Consider the following 24760-nt stretch of genomic DNA (forward strand, 5'->3'; position numbering starts at 1 on the left):
TCTCTCTTTTTTTCAAATTTTTAAGGCAATAATTACATTTTAATTTATTTTTTTTGTGGTAGGATGGATACTTGCATGTTCTACAAACAAATAGTTTGTCTGCTATGAAGTCATGCAGTTGACCAGATTGAGGCCAAAGTTGCTACAAAACCAGAACATTCTATGTAGTTATGTAGATTATTTACATATCTCCCTATTCTAGGTGCACATGTGTGTTCTCTGGGCTTGAAGTTGAAAGCATCAGCCCTGTGCCGATGTCTCCGCGCTGGGGTAAGGAATGATGGGGCTGTGGGTGGATCTACTTCAGGGGCTTCAGTCAGGCAGGAGCTTCTACTCCACACCCTTCATAAATTCCAAGAACTCTGTAGGTTTAAGAAGATATTGGTTTAGAATTGTATTAGGAAATTACTTGCACATAAACTTGTGATTATAACCTTAATATTGGTCGTGACTTCAGGAACTGAATCATACCATCATAGTCAATTTTGCCATCGTTGTTCTTGTCTCCGTCCTTCATGAGCTCCTCGATGTCGTCCTCTGTAATGGCTTCCCCTGTAGATTCTAGCATGTTCTTCAGTTCATCCAAGTCGATATATCCGTCTCCATTTCTTGGAGAAGAACACAGACCGTGAGGCTTTGATGAAGAAGGAAGAGGGCAATCAAACCACAGCTGGTTCCTTACTTGTCAAACATGCGGAAGACCTCGGCTAACTCCTCCTCTGATTTCCCTTTGCTCTCCTCCTTCATGCAGCGCACCATCATCACCAAGAACTCGTCGAAATCCACCGTCCCGCTGCCTGCAAGTGTACAGCCATCACGTCAACGTGCTTTTAGTGTGATACCGGTTTACCGAAAGTGCTTTGGGCTACTGTGGGTGTTGAGTTCTGGTGCGACGTTTGTAATGATGGACCTACCGTCTTCATCCACCTCGTCCACCATCTCCTGCAGCTCCTCCTGCGTGGGGTTCTGGCCCAGCATCCTCATCACCTTCCCCAGCTCCTTGGTGCTGATGCATCCATCCTCGGCATCCTGCACGAAGATGTCAAAGGCGGCGCGGAACTCTGCCAGGAACACGTTCACACATGTGAGCCACCAGTAGCACCACGATAGCGCTCGGAGACGGCTGCCGTCCCCATAGCGGAGCCAACACACAGGCCGACGGCGCTGATATAGACCGGCGTGGAGAATGCCTTACCGTTTTTCTGTTCCTCTGTTAAGTTCTCAACCTGTTGTGTTGGAGAAAGCAACAGCTGAAGGCCCAGTAGCTTTTTTTAAACGGTAATTTGATATGTCATAACGATGTCACGGCGAGGTCATTCCTCAGATACTGACTGAGCCCATTCTTTACACAAGTTACCCTTATTATTTTTAACCCACATGAACAGCAAGCCGTCAGTCACCAGATATTCTGTCCGATGTTAAGCTCAGTGACTGCTGTCTTCCTGATACCCTCAGTTATTCACTATTGTGTAATATTTTTAGCATTATTAATACACTTAATTCAGTTTCACGCAATTTATGTTCTCATATTGGTTAGTTGAAGCTATAGGATGTTTAAAGTGAACTGCATTGCTTCTGACCCCCAAGTTGGTTTAACCTTGATCTCTTTCCTCCATGACTTCATATTTAATCTGAACAGATATTCTCAAGCCAAACTCACTGAGACAGCTCATGAAACAGCAGATTCTTCACCACTGCCTAACACCACTCAACAAGTCATCTCAACTCATTAAACTATAAATAAACTCTGATGTTTTATTTTCGCTTTTCCCCCAAAATCCCTCATTAAAAAGCAGTCAGAACTTACCGCTGCTTTATATACATCATCCATGGCTGTCCTGGGTCAGGCTTTCCTTCCTCAATCCAGTTAGACGGTCCGTGCCAGCTACTCCAGCCCTCCGCACACTGTGGTGTTCACAGGACAAAGAGGTCTAGGGCCACCTTCCCTGGCCTTTATGCTCGGAATGGTTGCCTCATTAAAGACAAAGCCGGTCGTCACTCCCCCTTTCCTATCAGAGAGAGAGAGAGAGAGATGGGTAGAAAAAGAAAGAGGGCAAGAGAGAATGGGGCTATGGGACTACAGAAGAGGCTATAAATAGGGCAAGAATGTCAGAAACAACAGGCAGGAGGGTGTGAGCTATGACAATAAGACCTTGGCACTGTTCTTCCCAGCCAGAGGGTCCAGATCAAAGTCCAAACTTAACTGCATCACCTGCATTTGCCAATCACTGTTAGAAGAGCACCAGGACTCCGGCCTGCAAATAGACACCAACATAGAGGGAAGGGTGGCCATAAACAACTAGGCCTCAGTCGAACGCTGGGCCCCTGTCATTCTCACACCTGTTGGTGGTTCGGTTCAGGCTGAAGCAGTAACAGGACTGGTGGGGGTTCGTCTTCGGCAGAGCTCGGGAATGCTTTCAATTTGGGAGAGACGTTTGGTTTGTTAAAAAAAAATTTAACCAAACACCAGCAAAAAAAGGGGGCACAATTTCACATATCTGTACAAAGAAAACATGTCAAGCCAACACCAAGAAGTTACTCGATGTTTGCTACCATGTCTTTATTTGTCCTGACTCTTGTCTGATTAAAGGAATATATTTTTATAATTTAATCACATTTATATGGCTACTAGAATTTGTTCAGTTTCTATCTATAGTTCTCTCTCTCTCTCTCATTCTCTTTTCCTCTCTCCCTCTCTCCATTTTTGAGTTGTCATTCGGTGTCACAGTCGCACTAAGATAGCAGTGTTTATGGGAGGTTGGGCTGAGGGCTCTAGCAGTGACGTCATAACACACCCAGGCCTTCCCAAGCCACACAGCCCTGCACTCCACACTCAAAACTCTTCATAGTCAAAGACGGCTAACGTGTGTTGGGCTACCTCCAGCACTCCAGCACACATGAACATCAGAGGTGCGTTCTAAACCATCCGTTATCTGGCAGCACGCACTTATCTCAGTGTGAACTGGACACTGAGCCAATGGCCTAGTCTTCTTATCTGGCCCACAATGGGAGCTGAGCACTGACGGTAGCAGGCGTGCCTGAGCGCATGCTCTCTGTCACGGTCTCCGCGCCCTGGGTGCCCCCCAACACAGACACCTCACACTGAGAACATGTCACAGCTGAGGGCGGGGGGGGGGGATATACTGGGAATGGGAGGAGCGGTAGAGGTGGAGGGGGGTAGAGGGGAGGGGTGGCCAGTCCTGCCAGGCACACTGCTCTGGTGATTCAGTTTTTGACAGACAGGTTCACGAAAGCAGGAGTCTGGGTGGTTTGTTAAAATTACAAGGTTTGTCCTGTTCCTCACCTGTGTTTGTTTGGACAGTCATTTGGGGACACCCATCTATGTTTGTACTTATAAAAACACAGATGCAGTATTGCTTACCTGGTAATGAATTCTGTATTTAGTCACACCACAGCTTATTTGACACAAAGATGGAAAATAATTCATATGAATCTTGGCCTAAAATGTTTGGGAGTTACATGCCCCAACAGACTTCTCATATTTACAAAGGGGCTTAAATTAAACTGATTTTTTACTGTAAATGATGAAACCAAATAACTTGTGGTTGTATTGAGACATTTGGTAAGTCGAACAGCCCCCCCCCCCCCCCCCCCCCCCATCCTCTTCAGTGAAAATCATCAGCAATATTAACAATGTTAGCATTATGTTTAAAAGCTACATCACCACAAAGCTACAAACTAGGGCCTAAGGAGATTGTGAGAAACATGCTATTTAAACAGCTATAGCTGTTATCCATGTTGCATGTTAGTGTTGTCTTAGCAAACATTAACGGAGTCACAAGGCTATCTCTCACTCCACAGTGATTCTTCGTGGTTGAAATTTCCCTAGGTGGTGACCCCCAGTGTGTGTGTCTGTGTGGGTGGGTGGTTGTTGATGAGTGGGTTGGGGAGGTGACCATATAGCTATATCTACTCTAACTTTTAACTCTTACACATGTCTACACACCTGTCTTTTACATAGACTCTTAATACACTGACTATAGTCAGAGTTAATTTTTAAGGTAACATTTTGTATCATTTGTATTCAAATTCATAGCCTGACTGCTTACATAGTGTTTTCTGTTTTATAATGGATATATAATGGCAGATGAAGCATAGGTTAGAGCTGTATGTTCGTGAGAGTCTATAAGAGAATGTCTGTCTGCCTCTGTTTTCTGAGTTAAACAGCACTGTCTTTCTTTTTGGCCAGTGTCCTCCTCCTTTTCGGACGTATGTGGCAATGGCTGAGTGCCAGACGGGCGTATGTTGAGGGTGAGCGGAGAGACAGACGGAGCCAGAGACAGACGAGGAACAGCCAGCCAGTCCAAGCCCTTGTTTCACCCTCCTCGTGTCTTCATATGTCCCAGGTGTCAAGGGTTGGAAGGTGTGAATGCTGTGTCATCCTGGCATGCATGATGTTACCACGGCTGCCGTCAGCCACGTCGCTCATCCTCTCTCTCTCTCTCTCTCTCTCTCTCTCTCTCTCACTCTAAAAATGTTAGGGTAAGATAAACACAGCATGACCACTGAATATGTAAAAGAGGGGTGGCATTTCTGAAAAAGGGACCAGTCCAGCCGTGCATGTTCCACACGTGCTTCTGATCCCCCTCCGGTGATCTCCTCTCCTCCTGCCGTCTTCCCCCTCCGCTCCTCACCGAGCGTCTTCAGGACGCCAGGCCGCAGGTACCCACAGGCTAAAGGGGGGCTCTCTCACATAGCGGACCCGTGCAGACCAGCGCTATCTCCGTAGGACCAGGACCATGCGACGCGTGTGGCTCTGCTTGCTCTGCGTGGTCGTGGTCGTGGGGGCCCTGGCTGTGGACGCAGACCCGCAGCGTGTTCTGGGGGGCGAGAGCGAGACGGACGATGCTGCTGGTGCACCTGCCATGGAGGCAGCGAGGACAGACTCCAGTGATATGAGTGAGTTACACTTGATGTTCTGATGTATCCTGGACATGTTTTCCACAGAATGGGTGTTTCCTTTATGAGAAGTAGTAAACAAGGTGACAAAATCTTATATATATATATATAATTTTTTTTTAGATTTTGTCCAGATTCTGTCACCTTGCTTTACTACTTCTTATAAAGGAAACATGCGCATATATATATATAGAGAGAGAGAGAGCGAGAGAGAGAGAGAGAGAGCGAGAGAGATAGAGATTCAAGTATATATTATATTCAAGTATAGCATTTACCACCAAATGCCCAGATTCTAGTCAACATTTCTGTGTTTTACTGTACGTGTAGCAGGAGACAGGGGGGCAGATGGGAGCCCAGGAGAGAGACTCTTCAGGAGGGCAGCAGACACCCAGGTAGGGCTGCATTCACATTTGCTTTTATCCTCCCATTTCTCTAAATGCCTCTTGAAAGCTTGGTGAAAAGTTAAATTTAGGGAAAACAAGCATCTACATTGCCAACTTCTCTAAGCAGCTAAGCATACTTGTGTGTATATACATTAAATGCTTCATCTCCTTGGGTGTGTGCTTTAGGGCAGCTCAAAATGCTATAATGAGTGTGGTGGTCAGCTTTAACTTCCCCTGCAGTTTTCCATCTCGGAAATTGCCATTTCTTTTTTCTGTCTCTGCTATTTGTGCACTGTAATTGCGCACTGTTTGTATATTTGTGGTAAATCCACTTGTTCCCGTATTTCACGTCTAATGATGGCCTCCATGTTTCATGGCCTTTCTCTCTGAATTGCTGACATATCAGGGAGCTCTGGGGCGGAGCCAGGCAGCGTGGGTGGAGCTACAAGCTGTTATGGACAGGAGAGGAGGTTTCTTAGGTAAACTGAACATGATACTCAATCAGCTCAGAGAGGAAAAGAACCGCCTCCTTGGCCAGGGTGAGGAGCAACTGTCAAGGAAAGATGTCATCAAGAAAGATGAGGAAGAAGATGAGGATGAGGAAGATGATGATAACACTGAAGAAGAAGAAGATGAAGATGAAGGGGAGGAGGAAGAAGAGGAAGAGGGAGAAGAGAATGAAAATGAAGAGAATGATAGTGGTAATAACAGCACTGCAACCAGAGACAGCTTCACTGATCTGTTACCAGAGGAATGTCAAGTGGGAGGAGCTCGAATTTCCTGCAAAGAGATTGACATGTCCCACTTTCCAATCATCACTGACCTGAGTATCACAATCCTTGAACTACCAGGTGAGTTCACAGGAGGTCTCAAACGTTTGAGTCAAATCCTCATATAGAAACACAATGTTCACACCTTTATCTTATCTTTATTGTTTACTAGCACAATTTTTTTGCATCACAGGAAACAACCTCACTACATTACCCTCTCGTGGACTCTCTGGTCTGCCTAACTTGGAAGAAGTTGACCTGAGTCGAAACTTGCTGGATGATCCCTCAATCAGCCCCAGTTTCTTCACGGTACTGTACATGGCCTCCATGTGTCACTGTGTCTTACTCTACTCACATGGCAGCCAATGGTTACTCAGTGTCTGCCTCAAAGGAGTAACCAGGATTAAATACAGCTCTCTTAATATCCTGGTTTGGCAACCAAAAGTTTACACTTTCCATTTCAGCAACACATTGTAAAAAAAAAAAGTTTTATTTGTCAGCACTCATACGGTGGCCTGAGCCAAGCCCAGTTTCTCTCAGAATAACCATGCGTCTCCGCGAGACCTTGGGGAGTGGCCATGCAGCCATCCCAAGGCAGCAGACTCTCCAAAAGAAACAGTGGACCGCGCTCTGACCACTGGAAAGTTCTAGAAAACTTGAGCATCCTGTGGCATGCTGACTCCCCAGCGTAGAGTGTAATGAGCTGGAGGAGCGGGAGGTTCTTTAAAGAAGGAAGGAAACGGAGCGGACTTTAAGTCCACTCCTGACCTGCCCCCAGTGGCAACTGGGACAGAGACAGAGAGCCCTTGGGCTGCTCTGATGGCAGGATTTTGAGAGAACTGCTTTGACCTCAAAATAACCAGTACAAGACTCCCGGGCAAAAGGGAGACTATTCATTTGGTGGTTAACCTAAAAATATGTCCAGATTAAAGGGGCATCGCCGTGTAATGGATGATGTGGAAGCATGCAAATGACTGAGCCAAAAGCAGTGATCCTGTACTGATTAATGACCGTCCTCCAGGGGGGAAAGAGGAAACGTATTGTCTTTTCATCCTTACCAGAACCTGACGAGACTGAAAAGGCTGACCCTTGATGGTAATAACCTAGTGGAGATCCCAAACCTGCCATCATCCCTGGAGGAGCTGAGGATCAATGACAACAAAATCAACCAGTTACTCTCTCACAGCTTAGCAGGTCTGATTTAAGGGGTTCTTGTTTTTTTCTTGATTTAAAAAAATTCTTGTGAAGAATGTGATCATATATTTGCTTCCAAGTCTGAGTCCTGGCACTCTTAATTGTGAGAATTGTGCATTTGAATGAAAGAGGGAACTTTAATAGTATGTAGGTCAGACAATCAAAAACATCTCTTTTACATCATCTCTAGGTTTATCCAAGCTGCTCATCTTAGAACTGACAGGAAACATTTTGTATGAGGGCAGCGTTGATCCCCAAACCTTTAAACCTCTAATGATGCTCACACACTTGAGATTAGACAACAACCGGTTCACGTCTATCCCAAGTGGACTGCCTCCATCTCTAGAGGTCAGTTGTCTTGTTATACACATTTCATTATATCAGTATCAAACATGATTAAATTAGATGCTTGAATTCATGACAGTTTCATCCAAGCAGCACATTATATGTGTGTAAATTTGTGTTTGTGTCTGTGTGTGTGTTTGTGTGTTTCACAGGATTTAAGGATGGCACACAATCAGATAGTGGAAGTGCAGGACCGCATTCTGAATAAGTCCGTTCACCTGAGAGTCCTAGATCTGAGTTACAACCTCTTGCATGAGAATAGTTTCTACCCTGGAGCCTGGATCAACCTACCGTGAGTCGCACTCAAGCGTTGTTAAACCAGGGCTGGTTTTTACAGCCGTAGTCAAGACTTCTCCACATGGGAAATCTTCATAAAAAAAAGCTAATTAGTATGCATAAAGACATCTAGCTATGAAAGGCATTGTTGTCCCTTACAGGCAAGAATCCTGAGGACAATGCCTAATCAGGCCATTTAAATATAGACACTTGGAGTTCAATGTACCCTTAGTGTGATGCACATTCATTACCAACCACTAGAGGGCACATTTCAACCATTAGTCCCATAACCCCTTCCTACCGCTATAAGAGTACAGCGGTGATGGAGAGTTCCAGAATTGTGTGTCGAACTGGCCCGCATGTTTTCCACTGTCAGTAACAGAGTAATCCTTTGTCGGTATGAAGAATTTCTCAGCCACAGACCAACGGTTGACCCACCTGCAGGGGGAAACGTTTTGCTCTCCAGGGTCTTCAATTACTGCTGCAGCACAGAGTTGCTCCGGTGACGCTCTGAGCTGACAGGCAAGGTACTCGGCGCCCACACTGAACCTCTTTCGTCTGCCCCTCAGACGGAGTGACAGCGATGACGCTGGAAGAGAGCGCTGGAGAGGTCAGATCTGGGAGCTCTGGTCCGGGGTGTTTAAGACAGCGAGATCAGGGTAGCTACGTGGCCCGCAGTGGTGCCAGGGTGATACAACCCCCCTTTCCTGTGCTCCTGTGGCAGCGAGGATACAGAGGAGACGGCAGCGACTTACCGGCCAGCCTTAGGAGATCCTCCTCATTCTCCTAAAAGAGGGAGTGGTAGATAGAAGGAGAACAGAGAGTGAGAAGAAGGAGAACAGAGAGTCGACAACAAGACAACGCATAAGTAACATGGCCGCATGTGTAAGGATTTAGTGTGTAACAGAGAAGTCTCATGACTGTGCAGTTTCTGTCCGTGTGTCCATGTCTCCTCCCCGCCCTGCTGCTGCGTTTATCAACCAGGCAGGCGTGACGCCCGAGTGTCCAGTGTTTATCTGCTCATTCGCTCTCCTACAACATACCAGGAGGTCCATGTTGTTTATTAACTCGCTGACAGCCTCGCCCTCCCTCTTCCCGCTCTCGCTCTGTCGGGCTTTACGGCCGTTATGGGAGATCCAACTTTTTTTCCCCCCTTAATATTCCCATCGTGAATCTCCTGACTGCAGCAAAAGATAAAGCTCGTTTGGACAGACTCTACACATCCATCCTATTAATCACAGTCCTCTCCTCTCATTTCCTCTCTTCTATTTTTAATTTCCATCATGTTTATTGTCAAGAAGCGAGCATTATCAGTGTAATACTTATCACCTGCTGTTTTGGACTTTTGTTTTCCCCTCCGCCATTCAGTGGAGTTGTCTAACGTGTCTACTGGACCACCATCACAACACCACCACCCTCACGCAGAACCAGTACTGGCTGAACCATGCTCTTCTCGGGTTTTGATGTTTGTTTGGGTGCATGTGACCTTGTGATCTACCCCACCACTCTAGCACCATGCTATTATCTCAGCGTAGATCGAAGTACGCTCCGTGGTCTGAGATTTTTAATGTCTGCTTTCATCTCCCTGCTGTTTGGGAGTGCCCGCTGTCCCAGATCCTTCCATCTGCTCCTTCGGCCCAGTCTAACTACCACCTCCGGCCCTCCCTGTTCAGCCTGCGGCCTCCAAAGCTCCATAAAACCTCACACATTCACAGAAATCATACACTGCTCATCTCCCACACAGTCACAGACCTCACACACTGCTCATCTCTCTCACACTCACAAACCTCACACACTGCTCATCTCTCACACACTCACAAACCTCACACACTGCTCATCTCTCACACTCACAAACCTCACACACTGCTCATCTCTCACACTCACAAACCTCACACACTGCTCACCTCTCACACACTCACAAACCTCACACACTGCTCATCTCCCACACAGTCACAGACCTCACACACTGCTCATCTCTCTCACACTCACAAACCTCACACACTGCTCACCTCACACACTCACAAACCTCACACACTGCTCATCTCCCACACACTCACAAACCTCACACACTGCTCATCTCTCACACACTCACAAACCTCACACACTGCTCATCTCTCACACTCACAAACCTCACACACTGCTCATCTCTCACACTCACAAACCTCACACACTGCTCACCTCTCACACACTCACAAACCTCACACACTGCTCATCTCCCACACAGTCACAGACCTCACACACTGCTCATCTCTCTCACACTCACAAACCTCACACACTGCTCACCTCTCACACACTCACAAACCTCACACACTGCTCATCTCCCACACACTCACAAACCTCACACACTGCTCATCTCTCACACACTCACAAACCTCACACACTGCTCATCTCTCACACTCACAAACCTCACACACTGCTCATCTCCCACACACTCACAAACCTCACACACTGCTCATCTCTCACACTCACAAACCTCACACACTGCTCACCTCTCACACACTCACAAACCTCACACACTGCTCATCTCTCTCACACACACTGCTCAACTCTCACACTCACAAACCTCACACACTGCTCATCTCTCACACTCACAAACCTCACACACTCACAAACCTCACACACTGCTCATCTCCCACACACTCACAAACCTCACACACTGCTCATCTCTCACACACTCACAAACCTCACACACTGCTCATCTCTCACACTCACAAACCTCACACACTGCTCACCTCTCACACACTCACAAACCTCACACTGCTCATCTCTCACACACACTCACAAACCTCACACATTGCTCATCTCTCACACTCACAAACCTCACACACTGCTCATCTCTCACACACACACTGCTCAACTCTCACACTCACAAACCTCACACACTGCTCATCTCTCACACTCACAAACCTCACACACTGCTCACCTCTCACACACTCACAAACCTCACACACTGCTCATCTCTCACACACTCACAAACCTCACACACTGCTCATCTCTCACACACTCACAAACCTCACACACTGCTCATCTCTCACACACTCACAAACCTCACACACTGCTCATCTCTCACACACTCACAAACCTCACACACTGCTCATCTCTCACACACTCACAAACCTCACACACTGCTCATCTCTCACACTCACAAACCTCACACACTGCTCATCTCTCACACTCACAAACCTCACACACTGCTCATCTCTCTCACACTCACAAACCTCACACACTGCTCATCTCTCACACTCACAAACCTCACACATTGCTCATCTCTCACACTCACAAACCTCACACACTGCTCATCTCTCACACACTCACAAACCTCACACACTGCTCATCTCTCACACACTCACAAACCTCACACATTGCCAGAGCCGGAGTGGCTAATCGGGAGATTCGGGAGGATTCCCGATGGGCTGGCTCATGTCAGTCTCTAGTTTGGGCCGATTGGGAGGAGAAAATAATTTTGGGCCGGATTTGGGCATGAAACTCCCGGGCTGAAAAAGTGTCCCACTCCGGCCCTGCACATTGCTCATCTCTCACACACTCACAAACCTCACACACTGCTCATCTCTCACACACTCACAAACCTCACACACTGCTCATCTCTCACACAGTCACAAACCTCACACATTGCTCATCTCACTCACACTCACAAATCTCACACACTGCTCATCTCTCACACACTCACAAACCTCACACACTGCTCATCTCCCACACACTCACAAACCTCACACACTGCTCATCTCTCACACAGTCACAAACCTCACACACTGCTCATCTCTCACACAGTCACAAACCTCACACATTGCTCATCTCACTCACACTCACAAATCTCACACACTGCTCATCTCCCACACACTCACAAACCTCACACATTGCTCATCTCTCACACACTCACAAACCTCACACACTGCTCATCTCTCACACACTCACAAACCTCACACACTGCTCATCTCTCACACACTCACAAACCTCACACACTGCTCATCTCTCACACTCACAAACCTCACACACTGCTCATCTCTCACACTCACAAACCTCACACACTGCTCATCTCTCTCACACTCACAAACCTCACACACTGCTCATCTCTCTCACACTCACAAACCTCACACACTGCTCATCTCTCACACACTCACAAACCTCACACACTGCTCATCTCTCACACACTCACAAACCTCACACATTGCCAGAGCCGGAGTGGCTAATCGGGAGATTCGGGAGGATTCCCGATGGGCTGGCTCATGTCAGTCTCTAGTTTGGGCCGATTGGGAGGAGAAAATAATTTTGGGCCGGATTTGGGCATGAAACTCCCGGGCTGAAAAAGTGTCCCACTCCGGCCCTGCACATTGCTCATCTCTCACACACTCACAAACCTCACACACTGCTCATCTCTCACACACTCACAAACCTCACACACTGCTCATCTCTCACACAGTCACAAACCTCACACATTGCTCATCTCACTCACACTCACAAATCTCACACACTGCTCATCTCCCACACACTCACAAACCTCACACATTGCTCATCTCTCACACACTCACAAACCTCACACACTGCTCATCTCTCACACACTCACAAACCACACACTGCTCATCTCTCACACACTCACAAACCTCACACACTGCTCATCTCTCACACTCACAAACCTCACACACTGCTCATCTCTCACACACTCACAAACCTCACACACTGCTCATCTCTCACACACTCACAAACCACACACTGCTCATCTCTCACACACTCACAAACCTCACACACTGCTCATCTCTCACACTCACAAACCTCACACACTGCTCATCTCTCACACTCACAAACCTCACACACTGCTCATCTCTCTCACACTCACAAACCTCACACACTGCTCATCTCTCTCACACTCACAAACCTCACACACTGCTCATCTCTCTCACACTCACAAACCTCACACATTGCTCATCTCACTCACACTCACAAATCTCACACACTGCTCATCTCTCACACACTCACAAACCTCACACACTGCTCATCTCTCACACACTCACAAACCACACACTGCTCATCTCTCACACACTCACAAACCTCACACACTGCTCATCTCTCACACTCACAAACCTCACACACTGCTCATCTCTCACACTCACAAACCTCACACACTGCTCATCTCTCTCACACTCACAAACCTCACACACTGCTCATCTCTCTCACACTCACAAACCTCACACACTGCTCATCTCTCTCACACTCACAAACCTCACACACTGCTCATCTCTCACACACTCACAAACCTCACACACTGCTCACCTCTCACACACTCACAAACCTCACACACTGTTTATCTCTCACACACTCACAAACCTCACACACTGCTCATCTCTCACACTCATAAACCTCACACACTGCTCATCTCCCACACTCACAAACCTCACACACTGCTCATCTCTCACACACTCACAAACCTCACACACTGCTCATCTCTCTCACACTCACAAACCTCACACACTGCTCATCTCCCACACACTCACAAACCTCACACACTGCTCATCTCTCACACACTCAAAAACCTCACACACTGCTCATCTCTCACACTCACAAACCTCACACACTGCTCATCTCTCACACTCACAAACCTCACACACTGCTCACCTCTCACACTCACAAACCTCACACACTGCTCATCTCTCACACTCACAAACCTCACACACTGCTTATCTCTCACACTCACAAACCTCACACATTGCTCATCTCTCACACTCACAAACCTCACACACTGCTCATCTCTCACACACTCACAAACCTCACACACTGCTCATCTCTCACACACTCACAAACCTCACACACTGCTCATCTCTTTCACACTCACAAACCTCACACACTGCTCATCTCACACACTCACAAACCTCACACACTGCTCATCTCACACACTCACAAACCTCACACACTGCTCATCTCACACACTCACAAACCTCACACACTGCTCATCTCTCACACTCACAAACCTCACACACTGCTCATCTCTCACACACTCACAAACCTCACACACTGCTCATCTCTCTCACACTCACAAACCTCACACACTGCTCATCTCCCACACACTCACAAACCTCACACACTGCTCATCTCCCACACACTCACAAACCTCACACACTGCTCACATCTCACACACTCACAAACCTCACACACTGCTCATCTCCCACACACTCACAAACCTCACTCACTGCTCATCTCCCACACACTCACAAACCTCACACACTGCTCACATCTCACACACGAGCTCCCTCATTCGCTGTCTTTAATGCACAAAAGAACTTTCCTCTGTATCTCTCCACACCAGTGATGTGTTTTATATAGACACTCTGTAGATATCGACTTACACTGTTTACATTCGCAGGTTGGACATTCAGAGTCATTGGCAGTTGTGCCTTTAATTGCTACCTCTGTATTTGCTCAGGGCTTTGTGTCTTGGAGATAAATGCCATAAATGCAGAGCAAAATGTATTTGTGTCTCCCCGCAATGCCAGAGGCACACTTAAAAAAAACAAGCGTTACTCCCCTCTTTTGGCCCCTGCACTGAGCTCATAACCCTTCATTCCTGTTTTGTGCATTTAATGGTTTTCGCAGCGTGCTACCTTAAAAGTCCACTTGCTGATGTGGCCTTTCTTTCTTGCGTGGCCTTATGTATAGGTGGTGGAAAGATGTGTGAGAGTTATGTGAGAGTTACGCTCATTTCCTTTACTGCTGACCCGCTGACTTTGAGTCGAGGTGGAGGAGGTGGAGGAGGTGAGGGAGGTGAGGGGAGGTGGGGGGAGGTGAGCGAGGTGGAGGAGGTGGAGGAGGTGAGTGAGGTGAGCGAGGTGGAGGAGGTGAGGGAGGTGGGGGAGGTGGGGGAGTTGAGGGGAGGTGGAGGAGGTGGGGGAGGTAGGGGAGGTGAGGGAGGTGAGGGAGGTGAGGGAGGTGGGGGGAGGTGAGGGAGGTGAGGGGAGGTGGGGGAGGTGGGGGAGGTGGAGGAGGTGGGGGAGGTGAGGGAGGTGAGGGAGGTGGGGGAGGTGAGGGAGGTGGGGGAGGTGGGCGAGGTGGGGGAGGTGAGGGGAGGTGAGGGAGGTGGGGGAGGTGGGCGAGGTGGGGGAGGTGAGGGGAGGTGGAGGAGGTGGGGGAGGTGAGCGAGGTGGAGGAGGTGGAGGAGGTGAGCGAGGTGGAGGAGGTGGAGGAGGTGAGGGAGGTGGGGGAGGTGAGGGAGGTGGGGGAGGTGAGGGAGGTGGGGGAGGTGAGGGAGGTGAGGGAGGTGAGGGAGGTGAGGGAGGTGGGGGAGGTGAGGGAGGTGAGGGAGGTGAGCGAGGTGGGGGAGGTGAGGGAGGTGAGGGAGGTGAGCGAGGTGGGGGAGGTGAGGGAGGTGAGCGAGGTGGGGGGAGGTGAGCGAGGTGGGGGAGGTGAGGGAGGTGAGGGAGGTGAGCGAGGTGGGGGGAGGTGGGGGAGGTGGGGGAGGTGGGGGGAGGTGAGGGAGGTGGGGGGAGGTGGGGGAGGTGAGGGAGGTGGGGGGAGGTGGGGGAGGTGGAGGAGGTGAGGGAGGTGGAGGAGGTGAGGGAGGTGAGCGAGGTGGGGGAGGTGGGGGAGGTGGGGGAGGTGGAGGAGGTGGGGGGAGGTGGAGGAGGTGAGGGAGGTGAGCGAGGTGGGGGAGGTGGGGGAGGTGAGGGAGGTGGGGGGAGGTGGGGGAGGTGGGGAGGTGGGGGAGGTAGGGAGGTGGGGGAGGTGGGGGAGGTGGGGAGGTGGGGGAGGTGAGGGAGGTGAGCGAGGTGGGGGAGGTGGGGGAGGTGAGCGAGGTGGGGGAGGTGAGGGAGGTGAGGGAGGTGGAGGAGGTGAGGGAGGTGAGCGAGGTGGGGGAGGTGGGGGAGGTGAGGGAGGTGGGGGAGGTGGGGAGGTGGGGGAGGTAGGGAGGTGAGGGAGGTGGAGGAGGTGAGGGAGGTGGAGGAGGTGAGGGAGGTGAGCGAGGTGGGGGAGGTGAGGGAGGTGGGGGAGGTGGGGGAGGTGGGGAGGTGGGGGAGGTAGGGAGGTGGGGGAGGTGGAGGAGGTGGGGGAGGTGGGGTTCTACAGCTGGGCCAAGGACGCTCCGCTCTGCGTAATGTGCAGGAATCACAGCGGTCAGTACTGGGGAGTGAAGCAGAGGGCATGTTACACTACGTTTTTAATATTTTTTTAAATGCAGCGTTCGTTGGAAGCTTTGGGCGTTCGGCAAGGGGAGGGATGCAGTTTCGTAACGGGTTACGTAAAGCACCAGCACCTGCAGGGAGAAGCAGGAGCAGACAGCTGGCCCGATCCGAGCTGGCAGCAAATGCCTGGACGCACAAACACACCCACAAATAAAGCGTGAGAAAAACAAACATTCCTAACCAGAAACATCACTTTCACAATCTAGTCAAGAAAGTTCCCCTACGTGCTAACTGTCAACACAACTGTGGATGCATCCCACCATGACCTCACCTTCATGATGGTTTCTGGTTGCGGGAGCCGAGCCGTCGGGATCAGCCGGGTTTGCTTTCGGGACAGGAGCGGGATAGGCTAGGTTCCAGGATTGATCCTCCTGTGGTTAGTCGTGTCCTGGTTAGTGAAATCTGCTTGGTGATGATAGCAGCTGTCCTTGCCCGTGTCCCAGGGTTGCATAAGACTGGTTGTATAACTCTGGCACGGGCGCGCCTGTGGACACATAGTGCCATTGGTGGGCTTTCTGCTTTTGTTATTGATTGCTTTTGGCTGATGGGTGCACACATCTACAGAAGAACACAGCCAGAGCGGAGGAGATCCAACACTGGTGGCACTAGCTAATAATCCCAGACATCAAAACCACTATTACAGTCAGTCACTCTTTAGTGTGCTGTAATTTTATGCTTTAAGCTCTCCTCTCATTGACTGACTGTGGAGCGTTTTTACCATATAAGCCATTTTTTGTTTCTTTGTTTGCAATTTTGTAAAGATTTACAGTTTTGAATTGTGATCTTAAACCATGACCAGTGTAAAGTTTCCTCAACACATGTAAAATTTACACCACAGTTCAAAAGTCAGCATACCATTAAATAATGATTTATAAACAGGCAATGCTTAGACACATCTATACTCTGACTCTTCTATAAGGCAATACCAACTGGATCTGGGGTCCACCGGTGTACAGCAGGTCATTGCAGAGACATGTACTGGCTACATACAAGGGTGGACGCCACACCTTGTAGATGCATCTGAGGGGTTTACGCTTTCAGTGAGTTGGTCTAAGATTGTAGGTTGGCACTCATTCAAAATCATCAAGCGGTGATTGGCTTCAGGAAAAGAGAACAAGCTGTTCTGCGTGGTAGCTGTGTTCCGATAGGGAGCTGCTTATGTGTATGAGAGAAAGACACGGTGGATGGGGAAGAATAACTTTTCTCAGAGTGAATGCTGTATGCCATGTAGAGGCTCATGGAAATTTGTGCTGAGTATTGACTGCACATCCAGCAGGACTTTGAAGCAGCCAGAGGAAATGTGCTCCTCAGGCTTTCTAAGAGTGATCCTGGAAACTCTCACCAGCTGCTTTCTTCAGTCACTCACAAGAACACATTCACACACACATGTATGAATACAAACACACACACATACACACAAATGCACACTTTCTCATTTGTGGCTCATGTCTGGTTCAGGCACTACTAACGTGGGGTTAATGACCAGCCTTGGGGCCCAGGTTCAGAGCAGACACTGGAGAATAGCTTTCTGTCTGTACATCTTCTGTAGTCTTTCGGCCCAGCACCAACCACAGAGAGCATGACGCAACCCCTGTGTGCTAAGCATAGACCAACTTGGTTTGTGTATATTTTATTAGCTTACACTAGGCCTCTCCTGGGAGACAAAATGACTTGAACTAGGCTTTCAAGAAATGCTTTGACAAAGTCTGAATCTTACATGCCTCTGCACACAGTTTGAGTAGCTTTGCTGTATACCACTTCTGAGATTTTCAGATTCAGTAGACCACTGTGTACACAGACCTCCGTAGTAAATCTGTCTGCCTTTCACCACACATGCACAGGAAGCTGGAGGCTCTGGACCTGTCTCACAACCAGCTGTCGGTGGTTCCCCTGCACATGCCTACTGTCCTGCGACAGCTCTCTCTCCAGCACAACCGCATCAGCACCGTCCCTGCCTACGCCCTGAGTCACCTGCGCCCCGGCCTCCAGTCCCTCCGCCTCTCCCACAACCAGCTGCAGGAGCACGGGCTGATGGGGAAGGCCTTCCGGGGCGCCTACCAGACGCTCGTGGAGCTGCTGCTGGACGGGAACAGGCTGGAGCGCGTGCCCTCCAACATCCGACACTTCAGGAGCCTGCAGCTGCTGCGGCTGGACCACAACCAGATCAGGTGAGGGTGGAGGAGGGTGGAGGAGGGCGGAGGATGGCGGAGGGGGTCACGCCGCTGGGCCACCGTGCAAGGAGTGCGACGGTGTCCTGTGCACAGACGCACCCCCCCCCCCCCAGCAGGCTCTTGACCACCCCTGTGACCGTCCTAGGTTGCTGGCTCCAGGAGGCGTGAGGGAGAGGTGTGAAAGACACTATGTGTGAAACTAGATTCAAACGTGACATCGTATGAGCTCATCAATGAAGGTTCTCAGAATGCTCTGCATTTAACAAACAAAACTCAATTTAGCAACATGGTGGTCAGTTGCCCATCATTACGCTGTTATTCCATGTCCACCTCCTGTCTGCTTTTTCATAAAACACGTGTAGTTTTATTGGTTTGGATTGGATTTGAAAATCATAAGTTTGTCTCTGCCTTCAGGGTGCTCTGCTCAGCCAAGACAGACTGAGCACTCTGAACTTCATGAACTGAAAACCCCAGACTAATTAGAATATTTGTGTGTTTCTTTTGGCAGCCTGCCAACAATTATTGTGACTTCAAATTCAGAGTATATATCTCTTAATCTGCCTGCTATGCATCCATAGCACAGTGACCTGGAACCATACCAAGCTGTACTCCTGGAACTGAAAAACAAAAACATATTTAATCAATATCGCTTTTGGAACTAATTGTTCTTAGAGGATGTCATGGGCGAAAACATTTGTGAGAGGTTTGTTTTATGTGGTCTTGCCTTCCAGCTCTGTTCCTGTGAGGTCTGTGTGTAAGGTCAAAATGACTGGCTACTCTCCCCTGGTTGCAATTCACCTGGAGAACAACTACCTTGATGTGAAGAGGATCCGGCCCGCCGCCCTCTCCTGCCTACAGGACCAGCGGCGTGTGGTCCTGGAGCCCCAGACTCACGGCGAGGTCCTTTAGAGCCTCACACGGGGCCCGCACACCCTTCATATCGCCACTCCTCCTGCTCCGGATCCTTCCTTTGAGCGCTATGTTAAAAATCCCAGTCATCTGAAATATTTATTCAGCTACTTGATTAAGAAGCATGACTCCATTCTGCATTCCCTAAGTGTCGGTTCTGTTTTGCGCAATTTTGTTTTTGTGGACTGCTGGCTGTTGTTTATCTTCGGTTTTTTAACTCATTCCAGGCTTCATGCCACTCTAGTATGTTCGCCTGCTCAGATAGCAAGTTCTTTTTTTGATGTGCTGTTGCTAGCACTCTTCTGTGCAGATACTGGGTCTCTTTTGCTAGGTGGTTTAATGTGTATAAAATGGCTTTTCACATGTGTGCGTGTGTGGTTTTCAGCAGTGTATCCCAGCATTCATGATGCTGAAGTGTCAAATATCTCTGATTTGCATGTAAATGAATAATTTATGAATCATCACACTAAATAATTAATATGTTAATCTGTACGGTTATGTTACCTGCAGCACAATGGCCATGGTTACAGCATGAGGTTAGAGGACATTGATTTCCTTGACATAAAAAGCTTTACACAATTAAAGATATTTAGTACATCTAGTTGTTCTTAAGAGTATTTCTTACAGTATACATAGTGACATTTTATCAGAGCCTACAGGTAAGTAGTGTTATGATAGCCTGAAGATTAGATGTGATTTCAGGTTAAATGACAAATTACTTTAAGAGGGCTTGTGAGTCTTAACATTATTCATAGTTAGAAGCTATCAAGCTTTAAAATCTGAGAAAAAGTCTATTTTGACAAATCTTCTTTTATCTCATGAACGTGCCTTCAGCATTCTCAGGGTAGGCATATTGTGTAATAATGTCTTTGAAAAAGCATCTGGGAAATATTTGGTATTTGTTCTTTTATAATAAAAGGATTTAGATGACAGTACACTTAGATGCAAACGTAACACACTACGTTACTACAATGTAACCATAAATTATATGTAATATTAGAGAAATATAGAACTGATATAGAATTGGTACCCCAGAAATTTAAGTGGAGGCATCAGCAATACTCATGTACATGAGTGTGTGTGTGTGTGTGTGTGTGTGTGTGTGTGTGTGTGTGTGTGTGTGTGTGTGTGTGTGTGTGTGTGTGTGTGCGTGCGTGCGTGCGTGCGTGCGTGTGTGTGTGTGTGTGTGTGTGTGTGTGTGTGTGTGTGTGTGTGTGTGTGTGTGTGTGTGTGTGTGTGTGTGTGTGTGTGTGTGTGTGTGTGTGTGTGTTAGAGGTGATTATTTGGCTCTGCTCATGTGAAGCTTGTTTAATAACGTGGCTGCTCTGTTTGCAGAACACAATACCCATGTTCTTACAGGCTTTCTGTTTCCCCAAGCAGCAGGGGAGACAGAGGTACGAGAACGCCGCCACTGAAATTAGGGCCAGACGCTGAGCTCCAAGCTGGGGACCTCTCCGAGCTCCCCCCGAGCACAGCCAAGCCACTAAAGCCCCGGAGCCCCGCCAGATTGGTTCACTGCGTGACATCACAGTTCCTAGTGTTCCCTGTCCTGTCGTTAATTTATTAAGTCTTGATGCGCAAACCGCTCGCACAACATAGCAAGCAGAGTGAAGCCTTATTCTTTCTTTGGCGTATGGCCAAATCCGCCCCCCCTCCCTGAGACAATGGGCTTATTTATTACGCTTTCTCTGGGCTCTGTTTCATTGTGAGCTTTAAGTAATTTTCGAAGCATTGCCCCTTCCAGTTCTCCTGATTACAATGTTCCTCTTGTTCGCGTGTCGAGGGAAGCGAGCGAAGGGAGCGAGATCTCCGAGATTCCCCTAATCCCCCGTGATCTCCGAGATTCCCTTAATCCCCCGTGATCCCTCCTTGGGCTAAGGAACTCTTCTCTTTCATTCCTCTTCTTCTTACTCCTCCTGCCACACACTGATTTAATTACTCACCAAAGTCTTCTCTCTCTTCTCAGGACTGTAGACTATTCTGTTCAAGCATGAACAAAACACTCCTTATTACACTCAATATAAGATCTAATACATCATATAAGACCTAATACATCATATAAGATCTAATACATCATATAAGATCTAATACATCACTTCATGTTTACCTGATGGTTGGATACGTGTTTTCATCCTCTGGTTTTACATTTTCTCCATCTGATCTTATGCAGGCCACGTGATTTAGCATTAGTTATATAGTCATGCAATTGTATTTTACTGTTGATAACGCCATTACCTTTTTAATAGCAATTTATTTGTTACACCATTATGCCCTGATTTAATTGCTGCCAATTTCCAGAGTAACTGGTCTCTCTTTGCATGTCTATCCTCACCTCCCGGGACGCGTGCCGGGACGCGAAGTCATGCGTGCGCGTCTAATGCCCAAGATTCCCAACACGTTATGTTCATAATTCACAATTGCGCATCAACAAAACGACGCTGATTCCCACCCCCCCCCCCCATGTGTTTAACTTCACCATTTAACTTAACTGTTGCCACTGTGCCTCGCATTAACGTTGAATCACGTGTTCAGACCAGAGGGTTTCTTTCCAGCTATTATTTCCCGCCTGTCATCTCTTTCGCCAACATTCTGTAATACAAATAAAGCTGGATGTGACGAACATGTCCAGCTCTGAAATGTCTTGCAAACTGTGAGGTCAAGCCTCATTGCGCTGAAGAGATCAGCCTGTTTTACGATGATGTAGACAAATTGCGTGCTGTGACCTTGCAATGGAAAGGCGCAGCTTTAATGCGCAAAGCTATAATTGTACGGTGAGAAGCTGTGAGCACCAGCATCCATCTTAGTTCTGTAGCAGTAAGCACAGACTCGTCCCTCCCTCTCATGCCCAGCATGTCATCACGCGTCACCTCTCCAGCCCTAGCGTGTCCGCCCCCCTGTCAGCGCCCGGGCGCGGTTACCCTGAATCTACATAATTGTGCGGTCGCTCCAGAGAGAACGATACTGTCAGAGAAACCAGCCGGACGTTCAGACTAAGTTCGTGCCCCTTCGCTTCCCTTTCCGCTCTTTAGGGAATGTGTCTGGTTGAGTTGCGTTTGGCGCATTGGTGCACTGGAGAAAATGTCATGTTTATTGTCGTGGTTCAACAGAAGTTGCCGACCCCCTGCGCGCCGTCAGCCCTGCTGGGGCCGTTACGCGCGGGGGGGAGTAGCGCCGCTTGTGCGGTTCCGAGTTCTGCTTCATTACAGCACGGACAGAAGCCACTGCTGCGCCTGCCTCCAGAGCGCTCAGGAAGTGCGACCCTTTGTAGTTTGAACGAGGAGAGATCTGCCTCATCTCTCATATCCTCACTGGCTTATAATCAATCGTCTCCTTTATTTGACTCTTTTTGCCACTCTACCTCTGGCTCTTTTTACATGTGGTGTGGGTTTGGAAAGCGAGGTGCGGTTTTGACACTCACTCTCACGCACACCACTGCTCAGAGATCACTGGAGGACAAGCCATTAACAGTTATGTACCACACGCTATGTGTGTGTGTGTGTGTGTGTGTGTGTGTGTGTGTATACCCTTTGACCATACAGTCTGAACACAAGCCACTTTCTCCTACAGTGTGACTGCAACTTTGTAGTTCATTGTGAATTTTATAGGTTGTCAGGTGTGACACACAGGTGAGATACACACCTACCACCTGCATTAAATGAATGCTCAAATGCACAAACACACACAGCACCTAACCCATCACCATCAATTTGACCTTAAGTCTAACGCACAAATCACAGTCAGTTCTCCTTAAAAAAAGCATAGCCCTTCATGTCTGTACCCTCTTCTGTTTCTGCTTTTGGCCCGGCTACAGCAACTTCCTGTGTTTGTTATTCGAGGACGTAGGGGAGGGAGGCGGAGGCTAAGCTGAAAAGGTCCCCCACATCCAGATCAATCACCCCCACCCATGTGGCCAAAGCACACACGGTCCAGAACAACACAAGGCATTCCACAGTCACACAGATGGACAGAGGGGTGATGTGACATCAGCAAAATAAGGGAGAGGGGGGGGGGCTAAGAAAACACCATTAAATAAGAAAACACCATTCAATAAGAAAACACAATTCAATAAGAAAACACCATTCAGTAAGAAAACACCATACAATAAGAAAACACAATTCAATAGGAAAACACCATTCAATAAGAAAACACCATACAATAAGAAAACAACATACAATAAGAAAACACAATTCAATAGGAAAACACCATACAATAAGAAAACAACATACAATAAGAAAACACAATTCAATAGGAAAACACCATACAATAAGAAAACACCATTCAATAAGAAAACATCATACAATAAGAAAACACCATACAATCTTCTATAAGCTTATGCACAGCCAGAATCAAAGTACACCCCCCCCCCCCCCCCCAAAAAAAGAGCAGGAGAACAGAACAGTGCACCATCTTCATTCAGAGCCAGCAGAGTAGTTTGTTTTGTCACACATCCATGAGGTCCAGGCCGACATATCCACATGATGCTCTGAAGCATGTTCTCTACACAGCTCCACCAATCTGTGCTTTTCCCCACAAATGATCTTGCATCAGTGTTTTCATTACAGCCCTTAAGCCCTAATGCTCCAATAAGCAGAGGCCTCAAAGTGACAAAAGACCAGGCAGCACTGGCCGAAGGAAACACGGGCGCTCCCGTAAGGGCTGGAGGGTCTGGTGAAGACAGGAGGGTCTGGTGAAGACAGGAGGGTCTGGTGAAGACAGGAGGGTTTGGTGAAGACAGGAGGGTCTGGTGAAGACAGGAGGGTCTGGTGAAGACAGGAGGGTCTGGTGAAGACAGGAGGGTCTGGTGAAGACAGGAGGGTTTGGTGAAGACAGGAGGGTCTGGTGAAGACAGGAGGGTCTGGTGAAGACAGGAGGGTCTGGTGAAGACAGGAGGGTTTGGTGAAGACAGGAGGGTCTGGTGAAGACAGGAGGGTCTGGTGAAGACAGGAGGGTCTGGTGAAGACAGGAGGGTCTGGTGAAGACAGGAGGGTCTGGTGAAGACAGGCAGGACCTGCTCTTGAGTACCTGCAATAGATAGACAGATGGGTGGGTCACTTGTGCACACAAAACGCATCACTACAGGTGGAGCTGTTGCATTGCAGTGCTGCCTGTACCAGTGCACACATTTACTGCCTCACTAGCCCAGCTGTTTGAGGCAAAGTCTGAAAGGATTAATGATGTCATTGGGGTCAAACTTAAAATGTTCCTTGTTTTATGTCAACCAAAATTGGCAAAATTGGACTGCCATTATAAAGAATAATGTTACGTATTTTTATTCTGATGCTTAGGGTCATCTCTTGCACCTGGCACGGTATTAGTATTTATAAATGACCTGCAGGCGAGTGAATATAGTTTTTCACTTTTAAAGTAAAATTGCTTCCAGCGCACACGTCTTCATTCCCCAGCTGCACTGGGTAAGATGGCGCTGGCAGCAATGTGAACCAAATAAATGCAGTGCTGAATAACAGTGTATGCTGCCAATGGGAAATAAGAACCAGCCTGTAGAAATACATCTATGAGTTCCCCAGTTCTTCATGTCCTGCTCTACATTATGAGAAGATTAGATGCATATATTAATAAATCTTGAAGTTGAATGTTGGTTTACTGGG

General features: G+C 48.1%; 3 protein-coding genes across 4 annotated transcripts; 1 reads left to right on the plus strand and 2 right to left on the minus strand.

The window, feature by feature from the left end:
• Nucleotides 1-32: 32 nt before the first annotated feature.
• Nucleotides 33-1961, minus strand: tnnc1b (troponin C type 1b (slow)). The gene is made up of 6 exons (XM_076983554.1): nucleotides 1808-1961; nucleotides 1196-1226; nucleotides 915-1061; nucleotides 683-797; nucleotides 472-608; nucleotides 33-362 (listed from the first exon to the last, which is right to left on the minus strand). Exons 1-6 carry the CDS (start codon nucleotides 1829-1831, stop codon nucleotides 331-333), a joined length of 486 nt encoding a protein of 161 aa, XP_076839669.1. The 5' UTR covers nucleotides 1832-1961; the 3' UTR covers nucleotides 33-330.
• LOC143484708 (extracellular matrix protein 2) lies at nucleotides 964-19733 on the plus strand. The gene is made up of 12 exons (XM_076983549.1): nucleotides 964-1084; nucleotides 4211-4384; nucleotides 4503-4683; nucleotides 4751-4920; nucleotides 5248-5312; nucleotides 5710-6154; nucleotides 6267-6382; nucleotides 7135-7267; nucleotides 7458-7615; nucleotides 7765-7904; nucleotides 17916-18242; nucleotides 18977-19733. Exons 4-12 carry the CDS (start codon nucleotides 4761-4763, stop codon nucleotides 19152-19154), a joined length of 1722 nt encoding a protein of 573 aa, XP_076839664.1. The 5' UTR covers nucleotides 964-1084; nucleotides 4211-4384; nucleotides 4503-4683; nucleotides 4751-4760; the 3' UTR covers nucleotides 19155-19733.
• On the minus strand, nucleotides 1875-9118 carry LOC143484711 (uncharacterized). Of its 2 annotated transcripts, XM_076983556.1 has the most exons (4): nucleotides 8932-9118; nucleotides 8644-8674; nucleotides 8327-8477; nucleotides 1875-2009 (listed from the first exon to the last, which is right to left on the minus strand). In XM_076983556.1, the coding sequence occupies exons 1-4, from the start codon at nucleotides 8941-8943 to the stop codon at nucleotides 1886-1888; spliced, it is 318 nt and encodes a 105-aa protein (XP_076839671.1). In that variant the 5' UTR covers nucleotides 8944-9118; the 3' UTR covers nucleotides 1875-1885. The 2 variants fall into 2 exon arrangements, with proteins under 2 accessions (XP_076839671.1, XP_076839670.1); XM_076983555.1 differs by lacking the exon at nucleotides 1875-2009 and having other exon boundaries at nucleotides 7610-8477.
• Nucleotides 19734-24760: the final 5027 nt, after the last annotated feature.

Source organism: Brachyhypopomus gauderio, chromosome 21, assembly GCF_052324685.1.
Source record: "Brachyhypopomus gauderio isolate BG-103 chromosome 21, BGAUD_0.2, whole genome shotgun sequence".
NCBI classification, from domain to species: domain Eukaryota; kingdom Metazoa; phylum Chordata; class Actinopteri; order Gymnotiformes; family Hypopomidae; genus Brachyhypopomus; species Brachyhypopomus gauderio.